The 18,785-nt window shown below is 45.5% G+C and overlaps 2 protein-coding genes across 12 annotated transcripts in view; both read left to right on the top strand.

The window, feature by feature from the left end:
• LOC120908417 (WD repeat-containing protein 47) overlaps positions 1-6,641 on the top strand; it is a 68,766-nt gene extending 62,125 nt beyond the window's left edge. For 7 of the 8 annotated variants that reach the window (XM_040319694.1, XM_040319602.1, XM_040319506.1 and 4 more), the window contains 5 exons: positions 1,021-1,181; positions 2,020-2,040; positions 2,722-3,118; positions 3,203-3,426; positions 3,907-6,641. In XM_040319694.1, the coding sequence (XP_040175628.1) occupies positions 1,021-1,181; positions 2,020-2,040; positions 2,722-3,118; positions 3,203-3,426; positions 3,907-4,132 (1,029 nt within the window). In that variant the 3' untranslated portion in view covers positions 4,133-6,641. The remainder of the gene's footprint in view (positions 1-1,020; positions 1,182-2,019; positions 2,041-2,721; positions 3,119-3,202; positions 3,427-3,906) is intronic. The other variant, XM_040319941.1, reaches the window with a different exon arrangement.
• A 2,716-nt stretch (positions 6,642-9,357) lies between these two features.
• LOC120903277 (anion exchange protein 2-like) overlaps positions 9,358-18,785 on the top strand; it is a 38,816-nt gene continuing 29,388 nt past the window's right edge. For 3 of the 4 annotated variants that reach the window (XM_040313262.1, XM_040313107.1, XM_040312713.1), the window contains exon 1: positions 9,358-9,490. The gene's annotated coding sequence lies outside the window, so the exon portion shown is untranslated. The remainder of the gene's footprint in view (positions 9,491-18,785) is intronic. The other variant, XM_040312868.1, reaches the window with a different exon arrangement.

Raw genomic sequence — 18,785 nt, 5'->3', positions numbered from 1 at the left:
ACCGGTCAGCACAACGTTACGGCACCGGTATGGTCACCTTCGTCGCAAAACCATTAAATAATAATCGATTTAAAGTGAAACTCTTTTGCACCCAACAACCCCCAGGTCCTCCAGGTTTGTGTCACCTGCCACAATACCGGACCTATGGATTGTAAGGCACCCAACGGGGGATTTCGTGCACCGACCATTCAGGGTGCGGGTGCAATCCCCATGAACCTGTGCTGTCACCTTGGTGACAATACTTTCACTTGAGATGATGGTGTGATGGTGGGACACATCGTCAAAAACCAAAGCAAACCAACCCGGTGCAATTGGGCGAGTTTTGCTTCCCTCTGAAAAGAAAGTACTTTAAATCACTCCCCTCTGCTCTTGGGGTTTTATGAGTTTTCATGAGACTCTCACACGGAGAGATGACAAAGTGTCGGTTCAAAAATTATGTTGTTTCGGCACAAGACACCCCGGATCTCACGCTCACAGGCAGCCGTGTCCAGCCCCCTGGAGTTCCGGCAGTAGCTTGACCTTCTCACGGATGCAAAACATTGCCCCTCCCCGATTGGTGGGTAATTATTGTCCGGTTTTTTTTTTTTATCCTCTCCCATTTACCACGCATCGTGAAAGCTGCAGCAGCAGTAATGTCTGCAGAAAAGCTGGACGTAAGAGGTGGACGTGCGGGTCGTTATGGATTTAACGATCCTGTGTGCAATTTGCTGAACCATGTCTACACGCTGATAACATTAAGACGTCGTCCGTTTTCACCAGCCGCGCTCTCCGGGGTAGCTATCACCACTGGCGAGTGAGTTAAATATCAGGCCTTTCCCAGACTCGTTCCTCCGTCGTATGATCTCGAAGCCGTCAACATTGCATATGTACCATTTATCGATTACCACCGTGTGTATGCATGCTTGTTTACAGTGAAATGCATCAAAACCTTATCCTGATCGAACCGGACCCTGGATCACCACTTTGTTGTGTCACACGTTTTGGTTAACCTTTCCTCATTTTCTTTCTTTTCCCTTTCAGCAATCGGACCAAAATCGACCCCGCTTTGTCGCGGTGACGACGCTGGAAGATGTACAGGCGGTACGGTGTGCGGAGTTCCATCCGAACGGGCGCATCTACGCGGTCGGCTCCAACTCGAAGACGTTCCGGATCTGCGAATACCCGTCCCTGTCGGAGATTAGGTAAACGAATTTGCTCGGAATGGACCCGTTGTTGTCATTTCAGTCCTATTTTTGTATGTATGTTGTTTTGTAGCATCTTAAACACACCCATACCCATGTTAGAGACATTAGGGCAACAGTAGGATCACATCACATCACATCCAACACACACAAGCTCGTCCCAAAACTCTGCACTTCCATCAATCCATCTTCCATTTCCGTTTCTTCTTTCTCCTCTCAAAATGTCGGCATGTTAATGCACCTTCAGTCACGTGCGTCCGTCCGTGTGTGCGCACATTGCATCATTGCACCACTCCACGAACGCGTTTCGGTGGAAGAAAAGCGTTATCAAACTCCATTAATGAATGATACTGCCTGGCCCGCTGAAGAGTGTAGAGTGAAAATGATCATCTCACATGAAGGTGGTGGTGTGTGGTACCTCATCCTCCTTATGTGCATGTGAATTTGGCATCTTTTAGGCCGCGAACACGCACGCACGCACATCCAAAACGCCAAACAACAGCATCCCCATGAACCTCTCTCACTGAAAGCTACCCAATTGCACAAATTCCATTGCGCATGAAGGGCACGGAAAACGCTGCGACTACTGCGCGAGTCGTCGTCGTCGTCGCTTTTCACGTAAACACGGTACTATTCTGGTTCCATCTTCCATTTTTGCACCAGTTTTTTCACTCCCATCCAACCACCTTATCGCCCTCTCTCTCTCTCTCTCTCGCTCTCTTCACATTCGTATGGAAACAATAATCAACAAGTTATTTCCCCCCCCCTCTCTCCGTTTTCGTGCGGTCGCCCTCCATACTCTTCTCTTTCGCCTGTTTTTCCCCCTGTGCACACGCAGCAAAAGATGTGAAACTAGCTGGTGAGCGGAAATGGATGAGTTTTCCCTTTTTTCCTAGTATTTTTTTTTTCGTTTAGTTTCTTTCTCTCTACACACACACTTACTGAAATACAGACGCGTACAGGTGGCTTTCTTAGTCTTTAGCGCGCTTTTTTTGCAGCAGTGAAACAAAATATGGATTTTTTATGTTTAGTTGCATGGAATAGATGATGGTGTGGCTAGATCGGTGGATTTGGTGTCCAGGTCTAGAGACAGGTGGCAAGTTTTTTTTTGCGCTGGTTTGGTAGGAAAAACGAGGAATAAACACTCCTCCCTCTTCGCATTGAAAGCTGGTTTTTGCCTGAATTACTTCTGTTGGGGAGCAACAATGTTTCGCACCGATCGGGACGATCGTGTTCGATCGATCGATAATGGTTGTAGTGATTTGTTATTATTTAGACGTTTATCGATTGCGTTCGAATGATTGATTTTCCTCATTTATTGCCTCCGCTTTAATGGGTGGACAGTGTAGACATTCAAATTGCATGCTTGAAGGATGGTTAATGTTTCAATGTTAAACGACTTCGGTTTGTACGATACAAAGTAGATAGACTTTTACTTTCCCCCCGCTTTTCCGTAAGCGATCGAGATAAACGCTTTTACACTTTTACTGAAACATTGACCTAATACAAACTCCGGTTTTGCATCTCGTCTCCACCTCAGGGAAGACCACAGCACGTACCAGCCGACGGTGCTGTTCAAGCGCACCAAGCACCACAAAGGCTCGATTTACTGTATGGCGTGGTCGCCGGCCGGCGATCTCATTGCGACCGGCTCGAACGACAAAACCGTCAAGCTGATGCGCTTCAACGAGTCCCAGAAGCAGCTCGAGGGCCAGGAGATGGAGCTGACCATGCACGACGGTACGGTGCGCGACCTGTGCTTCCTCGAGGACAGCTCGAACAAGTCCAGCCTGCTGATCAGTGGCGGTGCGGGCGACTGCAAGATCTACGTGACGGACTGCGAAACGTCCACCCCGTTCCAGGCGCTCAGTGGCCATGGCGGGCATGTGCTATCGCTTTACAACTGGGGCGGTGTTATGTTTGTGTCCGGTTCGCAGGTGAGTGAGGAATGGGTGAAAAAGCACCCAAGAGGAAAGCAAGTGATTATTTACTTAATTTGGTTGTTTTTTTTCTTATTTTAGGATAAAACCGTACGATTTTGGGATCTGCGTACGCGCGGCTGCGTCAACATGGTTACCCCCGCCACGTCACCGGGCTCCCGGCAAGGGTCGCCGGTGGCGGCGGTTTGCGTTGACCCGTCCGGGCGGCTGCTGGTGTCGGGCCACGAGGATAGCTCCTGCGTACTGTACGACATACGGGGCAACCGGCCGATCCAGTGCTTCAAACCGCATTCCTCAGACGTTAGGTAGGTGGTGGAAGAGCGCGGCAAACGCGCAAAATTAACTATAAAGCATCAAACCGGTCGAATTAGAGACAGATTCGTAGCGCTGTTTGTGCGAGTATCAAGCTTTACTGCGCATACAGTGCATACATTTAGGCGTTTAAAGTTGATGGAACGAATTAGCACACAATTAACGTGTCTTGATTGCAATATTTCACCATTTGAACCAAAGAATAATGAATTTCAAGTCTAAAAGTAATCTGTCTCATTGAATTGAGTAAATCATTGCGTTTAAAATGAGTTTATGGCACCTTGGGGCGATTTCGTTTCACTCGCGCGTTACTGAAGCGTTACGAAAGCGTTACATTTGTACACTTCTCCATGACCTTCTACGATCGCAGACCTTCAATCAACCCTACTATATAAAAAAGCAACCACTCTGATCATTCACACTAATATTCTTCTTTTACTTCTTCTTCTTCTTCTTCTCCTTCTTTGTTTTAGATCAATCCGATTTTCACCCTCCGCGTACTACCTGCTGACCGCCGGTTACGACAACAAGCTCGTGCTGACCGATCTGCAAGGTGATCTGACGATGCCATTACCGTCGGTGGTCGTCGCCCAGCACACGGACAAGGTGATATCGGGCCGCTGGCATCCGGTCGATTTCTCGTTTCTCTCCACCTCGGCGGACAAGACGGCCACGCTGTGGGCGCTGCCACCGATCTAGATCGCCAATGAACCGTGACCGACGAAATGGGACGGGTGTGGGGGTTGAATTGGTGAGCGCGCAGAGCCGCCCTCCCAAGCCCACCAACTCTCGGACACGGACACACACACACACCCAGACACCCCGATTGTTGTTATGTTATCTGTAGAGAGAGAATTTGTTTTGTTTAACGCTTAACGTGTTTGTTTTTGATTTGCGCAACTGCTGCTACCTTTACTTCTATTTCACGCTCGTGCAGTATACTGCACAGCTACACCATGCACACATAAACCCCTGCAAACTTGCACGCAAATCAGTGCAACGGTTTCTGTTTTCCTTCTTATTCTATTTTTCGTTTATTTGTTATTCGCTCGTTGGAATTGGGGATCATCGCTTCACCCGCGCGGCAAAGTCACCAGTGTACGTTTATTGTTTTTTTTTGTGTATTATATTAGTAACTAGTTAGGTGGAACTGTGCTGCAAAACAACTGTGGTAGTGTACCGTGCAAGTAAAAGCAAAAGACAAGGCAGCCAAGTGACAACCAAGACTAATTTAATAGCCCAAACCTCCTCCCCCTTAGGACACCCTTATCGCCGTTAATCTCCTTTCTCCCTTTTGCCCTCATTTGTCTCAGTGCACACCATACCGCACCAAGTTGTGTGTTAAATTTATGATCCCCCCCCCACCCCTCCTTCCCCATTCCCCAGAAACAGAGTGGAGGGAAAAGCTGAACGTACAGCTTGCTGGTATTGTATTTATGTATAAGCTATAAGAGAACACAAACAAAAATGGCAAGAATCTAACGTTATTGTAGGGCAATTTTGTAGGGACAAGCAAAAGACACGAACTCCGCAGTGGATGAAATGGCAGAAATAGCGCTCAGCAAGAGAAAGGATACAGAGGGAAGGTGAAAATAACGAGGAAGAAGGATGAATAGTTTTGCTTCTTGCCCGGTTCGTTTAAAAAATAGGTTTCCTTGCGTATTCGAACCCGCTTTCTCCACGGTGATATTACTCTCCATGCTTCATCGTAGCATCACAATCAGGTTGTATCATTTCTTGTTGGCAAAGATTGCTGCTTTGGGTGGTTTTATGGTAAACTTACTTCTTTCTTTTCTTTTGTTTATATTTCTATTTACTTAATTGGTTCGTATTTTTTATATATTTAATATGTCTCTCCTTTTGTATCGCTACACAAACGCTGTGGTGTAGTCTCCGTACACTGATTGTACTGAAGTATTTTTGCAAGTAATCATCATCGAGAAAATAAGAGTATTGTTGTGAAGAAGTATTAGTACCATCATCAATCATGCACAATTGGTTGTTTATATCTTTTCATCCTTTTCAAAGAAAAAAATATTTTTAATTATGCACTTTCCTTTCGTCTCATTTCATCACCCAAAGTAGTCTACCTACGTTCTAGAGCAAAAGCGAATGCAAAAACAGAACAAAACCCCTGTGCGTTATTAATCTCAAAGGCTGAATTTAAACACACACACACGAATGATATTCCAATGCGTTATTAGATATTATATTATTTTGTTACGCGAACGCTCTAACACAAACACTCTAACACCACAATCATCATGCGAAGGGGGGAGCACAACACATTATCATCGTACGCTGTAAAAGATATTGTCATTGTAGTTCAAACATTAATCAAAATCATCACATAACGGTTTTCACAACTACAAGAAGTGGAGCGATGCAAACTGATTGGAGCAGAAGCAATGGAAGCACGCGTGCTACAAACTCGTCTGACGATCTGTGGCTCGTGTTCGCTTCCTTCGTACTCTTCCCGAAAGAGGAGGGAAGAATAGAGGGTCAGAAAATTGGGAGTGCGTGCGCGTGTTGTTTGCGGTAAACATTCACGCAGAGCAGAGTTAGCGTTCGTTTGCTAAACAACGTGAGAAAAACTTGTACTAATCATTAGCCTGTAGGGAGAGCCGCGATCGGACCGAAATCGAAAGTGATGAATCTGCGAGGCTTGAGAGTGGAGAGGGGGTAGAGACAAGAAGACGCTTGAGATTGAATAAGCAGAGAATGGCTTAAATGGCACGACAGTACAGTGTACCCCCTCCAAAGTACGCTTGTATGTGTTGCGTCTCACAAAAGAAGAAGGGCCAGTGAAAAACGGAAGAGAAGCGGGAAGCGGCAAGAATCAAAATGTGTATTTTTGGCTTTAAAACGGTATTATTATTATGATTATTGGAAGTGTAAAGAAAAGCACATACAAACACACACACATTAAATCAAAACGCTACTGCATGTAACGACACTAACTAATTAACTTCTTCTTATCCACCCTGCCACACCCGACACACACACACGCGCGTGCGTTGATTCGTTGCGGATATTCTGATATGAGATTACTTTAGATGCGGAAAAGGATGTATGAAACTGAGTATTGGCAAACGGTGCAGAAAGCAAAAGAAAAGAAAGAAAAAAAAAACAACAACTCTGATATGGCAATGTAATATTGAGGAGGGCAAAACAGAAAAATAAATACAACTAAAATTTCATCTATAAAGTGCGTTTGTCGTGCTACACACTTTTTATCTTCTCCAAGAAAGAAAGACCAATGGTGACCGATTTCCTATCAGCAATGGTTTTTTTTAGCGAACTCGCTTTAGCGGGAACTCTGGGATTGGCGTTTGGTGGCCACACGCAGTCTCAATTTACACCGCAAACCTCCTCAAACCGGTCGAATCCGATGGGCCCATCGCTGCTAATCAAACAATCGAATTGGAATAGTAGGACGAAGCAGCGATTTCCAATAAGAAAAGCCGTGCAAATTCGCTCCCAAAGTGCTAATAAAATGTTCAATTCTGGGCTTGGCTAGCATAAACCGTTGGTTGGCTGTATCGTGCTTGTACTTCATTGATGATTTTACCTCGTTTTTTGCATTTTTGCCAACCTCGAATTGAATAAACACGATCCATCGCCTGAACGGAACCTTGAGGATGCAGTTTTTACGCCCGAATGGCTGCAATCTGCACAACACGGAACATCAAACAGGCACGCTTCGACGCGTGCACGAAGGAAGGCGACAAATTGACAAAAAAGACATGATAATTTGTTGCATTTCGTGGTGAATTGGTTTTTAGTGACGCTACGTTACCAATTAACACGTTGTTGTGGATTTGGGCGGTTTCGTCATAATTAGCGTATTGATTTGATTGATTGATTTTTGGTCTTTCTAATTTATGCTTTTTTCGGACTCCATTGTATGATAATTTTGCGATCTGCATCACGTCGGTTCTAACCAACACGAACACACACACACACACGTGCTACGGCTAGTATATTTAATGAATGCAGAATGGCGTATTGAACGAGTGTGACTGAGATTCGAAATTAAAATTCGCTACAGCCCGCGCGTTGGACTCTCGCATACACCAAGGTATTTTGAAAAATTAGTTGTGTCTGAGCACGTTTCGCACAAAATAGAACACACAGTTTCGTACAGGAGCCAGGCCATTGCAAGTCTATTTACATCACACAAAATAAGGCAAGAGAAAAGATAAAAAAGACGAGCAGATGATGATGATAGCTTCAAGGTCAGTTAAGCAAGTTACGGTGATCAGGAGCGATTGTTCGGCAATCTGTACTCTCCCATCAATCACATCTAAGCAGCATGAAGATCGACAAACTGTCACGTTTTCTCGAAGAAGAAAGAAAAAAGTAGAAAGACTCAATCAACAATTTAGATAACGCGATCGCGCGCTAAACGTACAAAAGACGATTCAATCGCTGTATCGCTTCAGGTGACGTGCATCGAGCCGAACCACGTGCTCGTGCGCACACGCTGTTGCCATGGCAACGTTCCTGCCCACATTCGCCTAAATGTAGCCTCCTCCAAACAGGTTGTAAAATGCACAGAAAAAAATGTACAAAAAACACTTAACATTTCCTAAATTGTCCACACACAACACAGGCTTTTAAGGCTATCCGAGCCGTGCCGGAACCGGTCCACAAAAACCGGAGACAAAGCTCGTAAAACATAAACGACGGCACACAATAAATAAAGAAAAAAAACCCGTCCATGCTAGAAGCACACCAAACGCCTCAGCCCCAGCTAAGCAGGCACTGAATGAAGATGAGAAAACGTCATAAATCATCGTATCGTCATCGCAAAGCGGTGGCCGGCTTAAATGGTGGCTCTCTTTCTAGCTTAGCAAAAAAGAGGTAGACACACAGAGAAGAAGAAAAAAGCAACAAAGACAAAGCGAAAAAAAGAAGCAACTTTGCAAAGCAAAAAAAAAGAAGTCAAAACAGCAATAACGAAAGATGGATGGCAAGCATAGTAGGGCCGCGCGTGCACGCATCGCAAAGAGAGAGCATAGGAAAAGTACTGGCGCGGAAGAAAAGCTTCACAAAGAAGGGAAAAAAGAAAAGGATGGTTTTAAAGAAAGAGAGGCAAAGGGGGAGAGAGATGTAAACACCGCGGGCACAGCACGGGATGGAAAGGGAGAGAAAAAGAATGGAAAAGAAAGCAAAGAACATCTTCTTCTGGAGTCATCATCATCATCATCATCATCAGCAGCAGCAGCACCGTGGCGTTTGGATGTGAGTGTGCTCGTGTGTAAGTGTGTTGGTAAACACAAATCAAACAGCGTTCAAAGAAATGATGCTGCAAGGGTTGGCCCAAAAGTATCGGCAGTGAAAGGGAAAAATGATGTTACAAAAGTTTAGCTTTTAATCAATTATACGCCTAGAATTATGCAATTTGTAGTTATAGATCGCTTATGAGATAATTGTGCAGTAAAAAATGATTTGTAAGACTTTTATACTTGAGACTTTATGTGTTTGAGTTTAGATTGAATATTTAGTTGATTAAAATAAAAAGGTTTTAATCAAAAGACTAAGAAAATGTAAAACATGTAATTGGAATTTATAAACGAAAAAAAAAAAGATTATTAGAATTAGAATTTATAAACAAAAAGCTAAATTAAGAAACACTCATCAATCAAACCAATTTTGTTAGATGTTTTATCAATTGCACTCGACAGCTCTTATAGCTATTGGCTTAAAAAAAGTAAAATAAAAAATTAAATACGAAAATGCCTGAATAAAGCAAAATATAACATTCCCTCTAATCACACACTAATAAAGTAAAAACAAAAAATAAAATAAAAAAAACCCTTATCACACAAAAAGACTGCCGACACTTTCGGTTGCACCCAACCGCATACCATGCTGCCATGATTGCGGCAGTGCATTGAGCCTGCGGTGTAAGTCGCGTGAGCTTAAGTACCAAGCTAGCTGGCCGCGCGCGCGTACGTATGTTGCGGTTCTCGGTTCGGTGCTGGTTCGCGTTTCGCTGGTTCGAGTTCTACCCCATTCGCCGTAACAAGCCGTAGTACACACACACACCGCGTAAGCACATTTTTCCAGTTCGTCCCAAAAACAACATAAAAAGAAGCAATTTAAATCCGCAACGTGTGACGATCCAGAACAAAAAACGTGCGGTGCGTGTGATTGAGAACGAGTTTGCGCAAAACAAAAAAAAAAAGAAGTCAAGTTTTTTTATGCCACACTTCTGGTCACACTTCTCTCCGCTAACGTTCGCGCTTGCCACCCGCCAATAGGGTGGCGGATCAGTTTCCCCGAGTTTTTCGCGGTTCCACCAGCTGGGTGCGACATGATCGCACCACCGTGTTTGTGTGTCTGTGTAATGTGACTCCCTCTTGGACAGCCGATTTTTTTGTTGGTTTTTCCGGTGTGCACTGTGTAGTTCAATGATGCGCGCGTGTCTGTGTATGTGCATACCGGAGAATGGAAGAGACAAAATGGCAAGCGATTGGAAATTAAAAAAAAAAAAACACAAATTACGAGCCTCAGGTGCCAGATCGATTCTGACAAACCCGCGCCGTGTGTGTGTGACACCTTTGTGTGGCGTTCCGTACTACACAGCCGCGCGAGTGCAGTGCAATTTGACACCGAAATCCGATCCGGTGCACGTGCGCACACACCACCCACCGCGTGAGCGTACGCCGCGAGATGAACGCATCGAAAATAAACTCACAACGCAAAGCAGAATTGCCGCTGCGCCGTGACGCGCTGTGTGTGAGTTGCGTGTGCGTAGTGGCAACACATGATTGGCGTTGACAATCGAAGCAGGCGCACGGGCGGGAGGACATCGAACGGCAATCGAAGGGCAAATCCAAGTGTCTGCCCAGAGCGCGTACCTGGGTGCTTCCTCCGCTCGGTTGTTCGTGACATTTCGATCGTTCGATAGTGTTGGGGCTTTTCGTCTCCCTTTCGCCAAATTCCCACCCACCCATTTAGGGAGCATCCGGTGGGCGTTAAAATAGCCCCAAATGGCAATGGCAACACACACTAAAACCCTCACTTTACACTGATAGACGATGGGCGATAGAGGAGTTTTGCGTGCAACAGCCAACACACCCATACAAACGCGCACAGTGAGAGGTGTTAAGCCGCTCGGGCAAGTGAAAACAACGTGCGCATAAACATGTTTTCTATTTTGCCCCCCCCCCCTCGGCCGTTGGGCGAAGTTTAAATTGAAGTGTTTTGTTTACCACCACCACCAACTCCCCCTCTCTCTCTCTCTCTCTTTTTAGACATTTCTCCAGCAAGCGAGATTGCATTGTGAAAACTTTCGCCCACTTTCAGCCGGAGTTTTTCGGACATTCGGTACATTGGGTTAGGGTTTTTTGCTGTTCGCTCCACGTGCTTCTTACTTACGCTACCTTTCATTGACCTCTTCGAGCAACCGTTCGCCATCAGGTGTGCTGCCTTTGCTTATGCTGCGCTACGCATTTCATCCCTTTTTTCTTGTGTCTTTCTCTCTTTTTCGCACTGCAAACTATCTTCAAACGCTTCAGGCTTGCCTACGACTTCTTCCTTGCCTTTCCGTTGTTGCACACTTGCACTTCAAAAATGTCTCTGTTTGTGTGTGTGTGCTCCATGTTCCGACTGGCTAATGGAAGAAAAAACAACAAACAAATCAAAGAACAAGATTAGCTAACCGAAAGCTACCTGAACGCAACAGCACGGTCCAGGCCGGGCGTTTTGGATGTAAACAAACGGATAAGTAACGGCCGCAGCAAGTCCGTCCCAACACCTCGCCGACCCGGGCACGTATTCTTTGTGCCGGCTTCTCGGCCACCGGCACCGCTGAGTAAACCGGCTAACGCCGAACACACACCGCCGCTCAAACCTTCCACCGACTGGACCCTTGTTCTGGGTGTTCTGGTTTCATTTTCACCCCTTTTTCTTCTTCGCGGCAAGCTTCTTCGGGCGTGTGTGTGTGTGTGTGTGTCTTTGCAACGCCGGTTAATCCGGTTTTGCATCGTCACGTGTTGAGCTGCGGGGATGAGGGATGATAGAGCCGCGCGGCTTTTGCATAGGATATACACACTCCCCTGATGTGTCGGGTCGTTTTTTTTTGTGTTACCAATGCAAAACGGTTCTGTGTTTTATTCGTTTCCGCAAGTTTGAAGTTTTTCGGATTTCTTTGTGTTGTGTTGGTGTGGAGTAATCGCGTGATTACTGCTCGTTTATGCGATTTTGGCCTGTAAAACGTTTCAGGGCCTGCTAAAGGCTGAACAAGAGAGCCTGTATTAGGGCTGACAGCGCTGCAGTGGCGATCAAAGTCTATATAATACAGAGGTCGATGCATGGCTCGATTTTGGTCCACCATTTTCAAAGCTTGTTTTTGACAATTAGATGAGAAAGTGTTCACAAATGATTCCACACAACCAAACACTTTTTGAGCCCAATTGTGCATTTGCTGCACAAAACCTAGTGTAACAAGACACAAGATTTCCTCCTAATTTTGGGCACTGATCTTGTTATAATCGATAATTGCACTATAATTCTATTTTTCTTGATATTCGCAAGGTCAAGGCAAGGTACTTTGACAAATTTTCATTTGGGAGAGTGGCTAGGAGGCTAGGGAGTCCAAAGTTGCTTAGCAACTCATACAAAATCCTTAGCAAGGTGAGTTGATATGTCAGGTGGGAAGACTATTCCTTGCTTCCTAGTTCTTCTTCTTCTATTTGGCATAACGTCCTACGCGAACATGCCCGGCCTATACAGGCTTTCGAGACTTAATTCATTACCACGCAGCCGGATAGTCAAATCCTTGCTACGGGGGGATGGTCCCACTCTAGGCTTGAACCTATGACGGGCATGTTATTTACTCGTTCGAGTTGACGTCTGTACCACGGGACCGCCCCAAAAGCATTCTTGGTTAAAAGCATTCAAAAATCACTTCCTATATATGACACACATATTGCGAAGCAACAGTTTTGTTAGTATCAGGTCTCATCTGATCTTCATACCTTCATATCTTGATATCAATCCAAAAACTGACCATCACGTTTGTTTTTGGCTTCTTTCTTTTAACTACTCCAGAGTAACACCACCTATCATTTCTGTGAGATACCGTATCATCTTCAAGGCATACTAGATATTGTTACGGAACGAATTGTCAAATCGTGTTTCGATGTATTAGTGAGGAAGAACACCATAAGCCCACCTGATCTATAAACTCGCTACGGATTTTTGAATGCTTTTAACCTGGAAGCAAGGAATAGAGTACCAATCGAACAAAAAACGGTAGAAAGCTTGCGGAGAGTTCGAACCAATAGCTGATCAGAGTTCCTGTTTACACATTATCAAGTTCCGTTCATCTTATCACGAATTATTCTCAAAAACTGCAGAAAATAGGGAAAAAGTTGGAAATTGTTATGGATCTAACTGTCAAACCGGGGTTTCTTCCTTTTTTTTAGACGTCAAATTGCACTGGATAAGTCCACCTGATGTATCGACTCACTTTGCTTGCGGCTTTTGGTTTGCCAATGTTAACTAGATGGCTGTCCACGTTAAACATCCGCCATTTGTTCGCCTCCTTCCAAGCTGTCTGTTTTGCGCAATGTTGTATAATTTCATTTAATATCGATTTGTTTTCTATACACAAGTTCAATGCCAACAGCACTCTTTTTTTTTCTTATTACTCTCCACATTCACAACCTCTCGCAATCGCACTTTCTTATCACGATCACGTGCTGCGCAGTGCCGGAAAGGCTTTGCTGCATTTGGCGCGTTCTCCATACCTTGCGCGATCCAGTGCGCGATCGTACAGCGTGATACCACACACACACAGCCACACAGCCACACATACATGGCTCAGTTTCAGAATCTAATATTCACCCTCGTGCAGGCTGGAGGCAAAGCACAGCACTTCGGGTTCGGGTCGCCGTTGTCGCCGTCTGGTTGTTTGGTTTTCGTGGTGGCCATAAATTAAATCACCGCCTGACCCCAAAATCGGCACCTCGGTGGGGGAAAGGTGCAAGGTGGTGGTACACGTTACTTACTTGACCGGCTTCAGCACCGCTCATCCGGCCACCGACAACTCCACAATCAGAACTGGGCAGCATTATTTGTTATTGGGGTGTTTTTTAGTGAACCGGAACGGGCGCGCGCGCAAAAAAAAAAGATGCACATCAAGCATGAAACTTGCGTAACAAGGTTATCTTGCGCACATGAGGGATGGCTTTTTTGGGGGGAAGGGGGTGAAGTTTGTCTCGCATTTGCACGCGAAACGAACAGGAATGCAAAATAGCAGTGTTTGTGTTCTTTTACCGCTTGTTTGTGTGGTGTTTAAAGTGGAATTGTTTAAAGTGGAAAAATATATTGACGATAGCGGCAAGACGAGATTCGTAGAATTTATGCGTCCAAAACAAAACAAAAAAACCCACAGCACAGCAACGCTAACCGGAGCCAACATTTGCATTCGATCGTGAAATATATGCCTAATCTGCTGTGCGCAAAGGGGGGGGGGAAAGAATAAACACACACATATACAAACTGCTGTCCAAAGCGATTAAGCCGGATATCTGCAATAATTTCACCAACATGGTGGGTTGGTTTTTTGGTCCAGGAAATGCAAAGATATCGACACACTCAGGCACAACCGCCCGGAGAACCACCCGGAGTATGACGCACGCCCCGTATGGCAGCTGATTTAATTGATGGTAGCATGTGTTTCCAGTGCGCATTGGCTGTGATTTGGCACTGGTTCAAGTTTGGTACCTTGTCGTGTGTGCCAGCGCTGTATTTTGGATCCCCGCACATTAGGGATTTGTGTGTAATTTCTCTCCCGGGAACCCAGATTAGAGGAAGAAACTGAGGGATACATCTAACACCTCTATAAGCTTCTTTAAAATGCATTTTTAAACATTGAAGACAGTTCTATGCCAACACGACGACAAATTGGAGCAAAATCGGTTTGCGCGGGACTACACGACAGTGTGCCAAACACAACGCAGCGATCACTTACCAAACTTGGGCGAACTGCAAACCAACGAACCAACCGACAAAGAAAAAGGTTTCATTTTGCAGTAGGCTGTGCACAAACCAATACCAAGAATCGTGTGAAGGCGCCTCGCCCGAATGTTGGCCAAACACGTGATTTGCTTTAGCAGCCTTGCTGCGATGGTGCGCAAGTTGACGCAATCGCGCGACGGCATTAAGTTGCGGCATTTTTAAAATGAATTATTCTCTGCGCTCTGCAGCATGCGTATGGAGGCGTCCGTTCTAACCGCTGGCCTGTAGCGAACCAATCGAAGGTGAGATACTCTTGATCGTACGGTGCTGAATCAGTTTTGGCGCGATGACAGTTCAACCAATTACGTACGATCAAGTACGACCATTTAACGTTTCTTTGAATTGATTTCTTTTTAAATGTACGAACAATTGCTCTTGTGTGCCACGTGGCCTGAACGCTTAATTGCCATCGTGCCATCGATCCCCACTTTATGTGTGTGTGTGTGTGTGTGTGTGTGTGTGTGTGTGTGTGTGTGTGTGTGTGTGTGTGTGTGTGTGTGTGAGTAACTGATGTATGCGCACAAATTGATGAGTCAATTTGTTATTGGTCGCAATTCGCTCACGTGACCGTGCGCCGTCCCCCCAGGGCGTATCGATCGCACCCGACAGCGCGTCAAGCAACAATTTAGAGCGCAACAGTACTATTTGGAGAAGTTGTCATCCCCTTCCTCCCATGGGCATCATGGTTTAACATTTTCCACCCCCCTGCGGGCCCAACAAGCAACGTGATGGGGATAGATTGAGCTTTATTGCTGTTTCATTGATTTTAATCGATGCCGCGCAATGCCGCGAGAGCCGCGGCGACTCATTTCTTCCGTTTTGTCCGTCGGGGCAGCTTGGTGGCGCATCATGGAAGCAAAGCGGCCCGACTAGACATCGCACTGACTTGCCCTTCCCCTCGCTGGCTGTGTTAAATGCAGAATCTACGGTCAATTGGTCGTCACTAACAGATCAATTGATCGACGATCGCGCGCGTGACCAATTGGCCGCGCAAAAGGGAAGGAATGGGGGGGGAGCTGTTGACGCGCTGCTTCAAGACGTGCCACTAACGTGCCGATTAGACAATTTGTTCCGTTATTGGAAACGTGGCGAAGCGATCACAACACAACACCAATGGCCGATGGCGGCGGCGGCCGCGGCAATGGCGTCGTCGTCTTCGTCCAGCAAGAATGTGTGATCTTTCGCGTAACGGACCGCTTTGGCGACCTTGCGCAATAATGTTACCGAGGGGTGGGTTGTGGTATAAAGGGGGAGTTGGTCTTTAAAGTTTGTTGTTGTTTTTTGTCAATAAAAAACTGACCTTACCAAAAAAATTAGTTCGATTTATGTGATAAACAACATAAAATAGGCAATAACAATGATGGTGAGAACCTTGGGGAACTATTGGAGTGCATTGGATGGGGATGTCTATGACGCATGAAGTTATTATTTAAGGCATCGGAGAACCTTTGATATTGAAATGTTAGAAATTGATAGAAATGTTATGATCGTCTATGTACTCATGTTTGGAGCATATGAGCTACGCTCAATAGCTTGAATTATTAAGAAGTCTTCGGATGAATCTTCGATAGTCCTAAGTGTCTTGGCACTTATGAAGTACTTTGGTACTTAATTGTTGATGAAACCCAACATCTTTGTATGACCTTGTCATTCATTATGACTTGTTAGGGTCATGGAGACACCTAAAGATCTTGCAAATGTTAAACAGCAACGCAACGATCGATTTGCTTTAAATTGAGTTTAAATTAACAATAAACCCAGAATAAGCTCCTATCATTGAGACGACGCACCGGAAGCTCCGCTTATGTCACAAGCCCAAAATCAACTCTCAATTGTGTGTCCAATCGCAATGCAGCACACGTGCCTGGGGGTGCTTCAAATCTGTCTGTACCATATTGTTCGCACAGGCCCGCTGTTGCTGCTGCTGAAATCAGTTGAAATTCATCTTTATGCGGGCCTCCTGTGGACACAATGCCAATGTTTTGACATCTGCAATCACTCACCAGGTTAAAATATTCACTCATCGTCGCACGTGTTTGCTTTTGGTACCGCGCGGTATCTTCTCTCCCACCTCGCACTGTGCCGTCACTCTCTCTCCCTCTCTCTCGCTATATCATGCTTTGTAATGTTGATGATTTCACGTTCAAATTCACTAACAAAACAAACACAGGCACCGATCGTTAAAAACCATTCAAAGCCTTCCCCGCTCCTTCTCCCGCGGGTTGAAGTTGAAGCAGGGAGCGGCCCAATGTTTACTTCCGCGTGGCCACCCGGTGGGGCTTCGTCATCGGCAGAGCTTTGGAAGTTCCATGTGTGTTTTTGGTTGTTGGGGAGGAAGTGTTATCGAAATTATAAAAAAAAGAAAGATTGTGATAAAAATGCCCATTATCTCACAAACATACAGCGATCTCAACACGCGCCCCCCGCTTGCAGTACGTTAAGCGTGGTAAGAGCGCATCGAATCGGTTGACGATGGATACACGGCCGAGACCTCGCCCCGTGTACCGTGGATGATTTGACGGTCATGGGCGACAGTTTTGGTGGCCGATGGACGATAATACGCTGTCATTCAACCACTGAAACGGGTATGACGGTTCAAAACTGTCGGGTGATGTTGATGAGCAAAGCGAGCAGTGGGCGAGGATTGATAAGTGACAGAATGCATGTAACCAGTGCCATTAGAGCCGGAAATGAAGATATTACATTAATGAACTAAAAATGTGACTTTAGACTATACAACGTTTATTCAATTACTTACTTACAATGCAAAAAAACTTTTACCATTTCACCACAGATGGCGCTAGAGTTTAATGTCTGACAGTATCACCTAATTCTGGTCACCCTACAGGGTTGCTTGAGCATTTTTGACAGTTTTCCTAATAATTTTTTAATAATTTTTCTGGCTTATTGAATTATGGGACAAATTCAAACATTCAACACACTTTTCAATCCATCCACACTGATGATTGCTGCAACGTCCAACGACGTTGTGACCAATCATGCCTGTGTCGCCCATTATGAGTTATCACGCGTGCGTTACTATTGTTGTGTGCTCGTCCGCCCGTCAGCCAAATTCCAGCCAACGCCAGCTCCCCTAAACCCTATCCTTTTGCCTTCTTCCCTCCATATCAACATTCGAACCGTCCTCTTATCAACTGTGCCCACTGTATGGCGGTGCACAGTGGCATTGATGTGCGTGCAAGCGATAAACTGCACTTGCACAACCGTATCGTATCGTTTCGAGTATTCGATTCGCTAAAGTAGTGCTGCGAGGTATAGTACCGTCCGAAGGGACCGTCCGAATAGCCAAAGGTGGTGGCTGAAATGGTACCGTTTTCCTCCCTTCCACCCTTTCCACGCTCTCCACAGTTTGAATGGTGGGATGGCGCCCGTTGTTTTTGATGCTTAATTTATGCGGTATGTGACATTTCCACTTAGTGCGCATTGCTCGCATTGGCGGGGGAACGCAAAGTGGTTTAGCTCGGGAGGCTGTGGCATGGTGCGTCAGCACGTTCGTTACCGGCGGGGTCATGAATTTGATTACACGCTTCATTTGCGGTGGTGTGCGGTGGAAGTTTCTCCCTGTAATTTGCGGTGACACGGCGCGGAGTTTTCGGGAGTCGGTTGCTAATCGTTTTATAATGAACTTTTAACTGTGAGGCGACGTAAATGTGCTTTACATAGAAGTCATTATTGGGGTGCAAAAGTGTCGACATAGTTTTATGTTGAATAGCTCAAATAGTAAAACACACACAAAAACACGGTATATAGAAGGTAAGATACGCCATCTAACCTTCCTCCTTATTCGTTTGTTTGTGCCGATTCTGAAAAGGCCATCTTCAGTCATTAGTCAGACTGCGACACGCGATAAACCGCAAAGTTCTATCAATCAATTTACTTCACAGTCCTCTCCCACACAGTCTCGATCACACACCCTCCCTACACTACAAAACGATGACTTATTGCGGTTCCCTCCTTAAGTGAGTAATAAAACACTACGATCATCACGATCATCAAGTGAAACGAGTGACTCGTTCATGCGAGTAGAGCAAAAAAACACGCAAAAACAGGGTGGCAATTTATAATTTATTATGCTGCTTGATCGTGGGGCCACCGCGCTCTGATGGGCTTAAAAAATAAGCAAACAAACCACCAGCGAGCGGTTTGTAGTTCAAGGTACTGGCCAACCCGCCCAAGGATATGGTGTGCTGTGAGACGCAATTTTCCCTGCCCGGCTAAAAGGCCCGCCCAGAACAAATAGTAAATGCGAACGATCTTCCAATCAAAGGGAGTACCTCACCACAGTCTGTCCAAA

The sequence above is a fragment of the Anopheles arabiensis genome, chromosome 2, assembly GCF_016920715.1.
Source record: "Anopheles arabiensis isolate DONGOLA chromosome 2, AaraD3, whole genome shotgun sequence".
NCBI classification, from domain to species: Eukaryota; Metazoa; Arthropoda; class Insecta; order Diptera; family Culicidae; genus Anopheles; species Anopheles arabiensis.
Note: the sequence above shows the minus strand (reverse complement) of the source record. Positions and strands in the feature narration are given on the sequence as shown.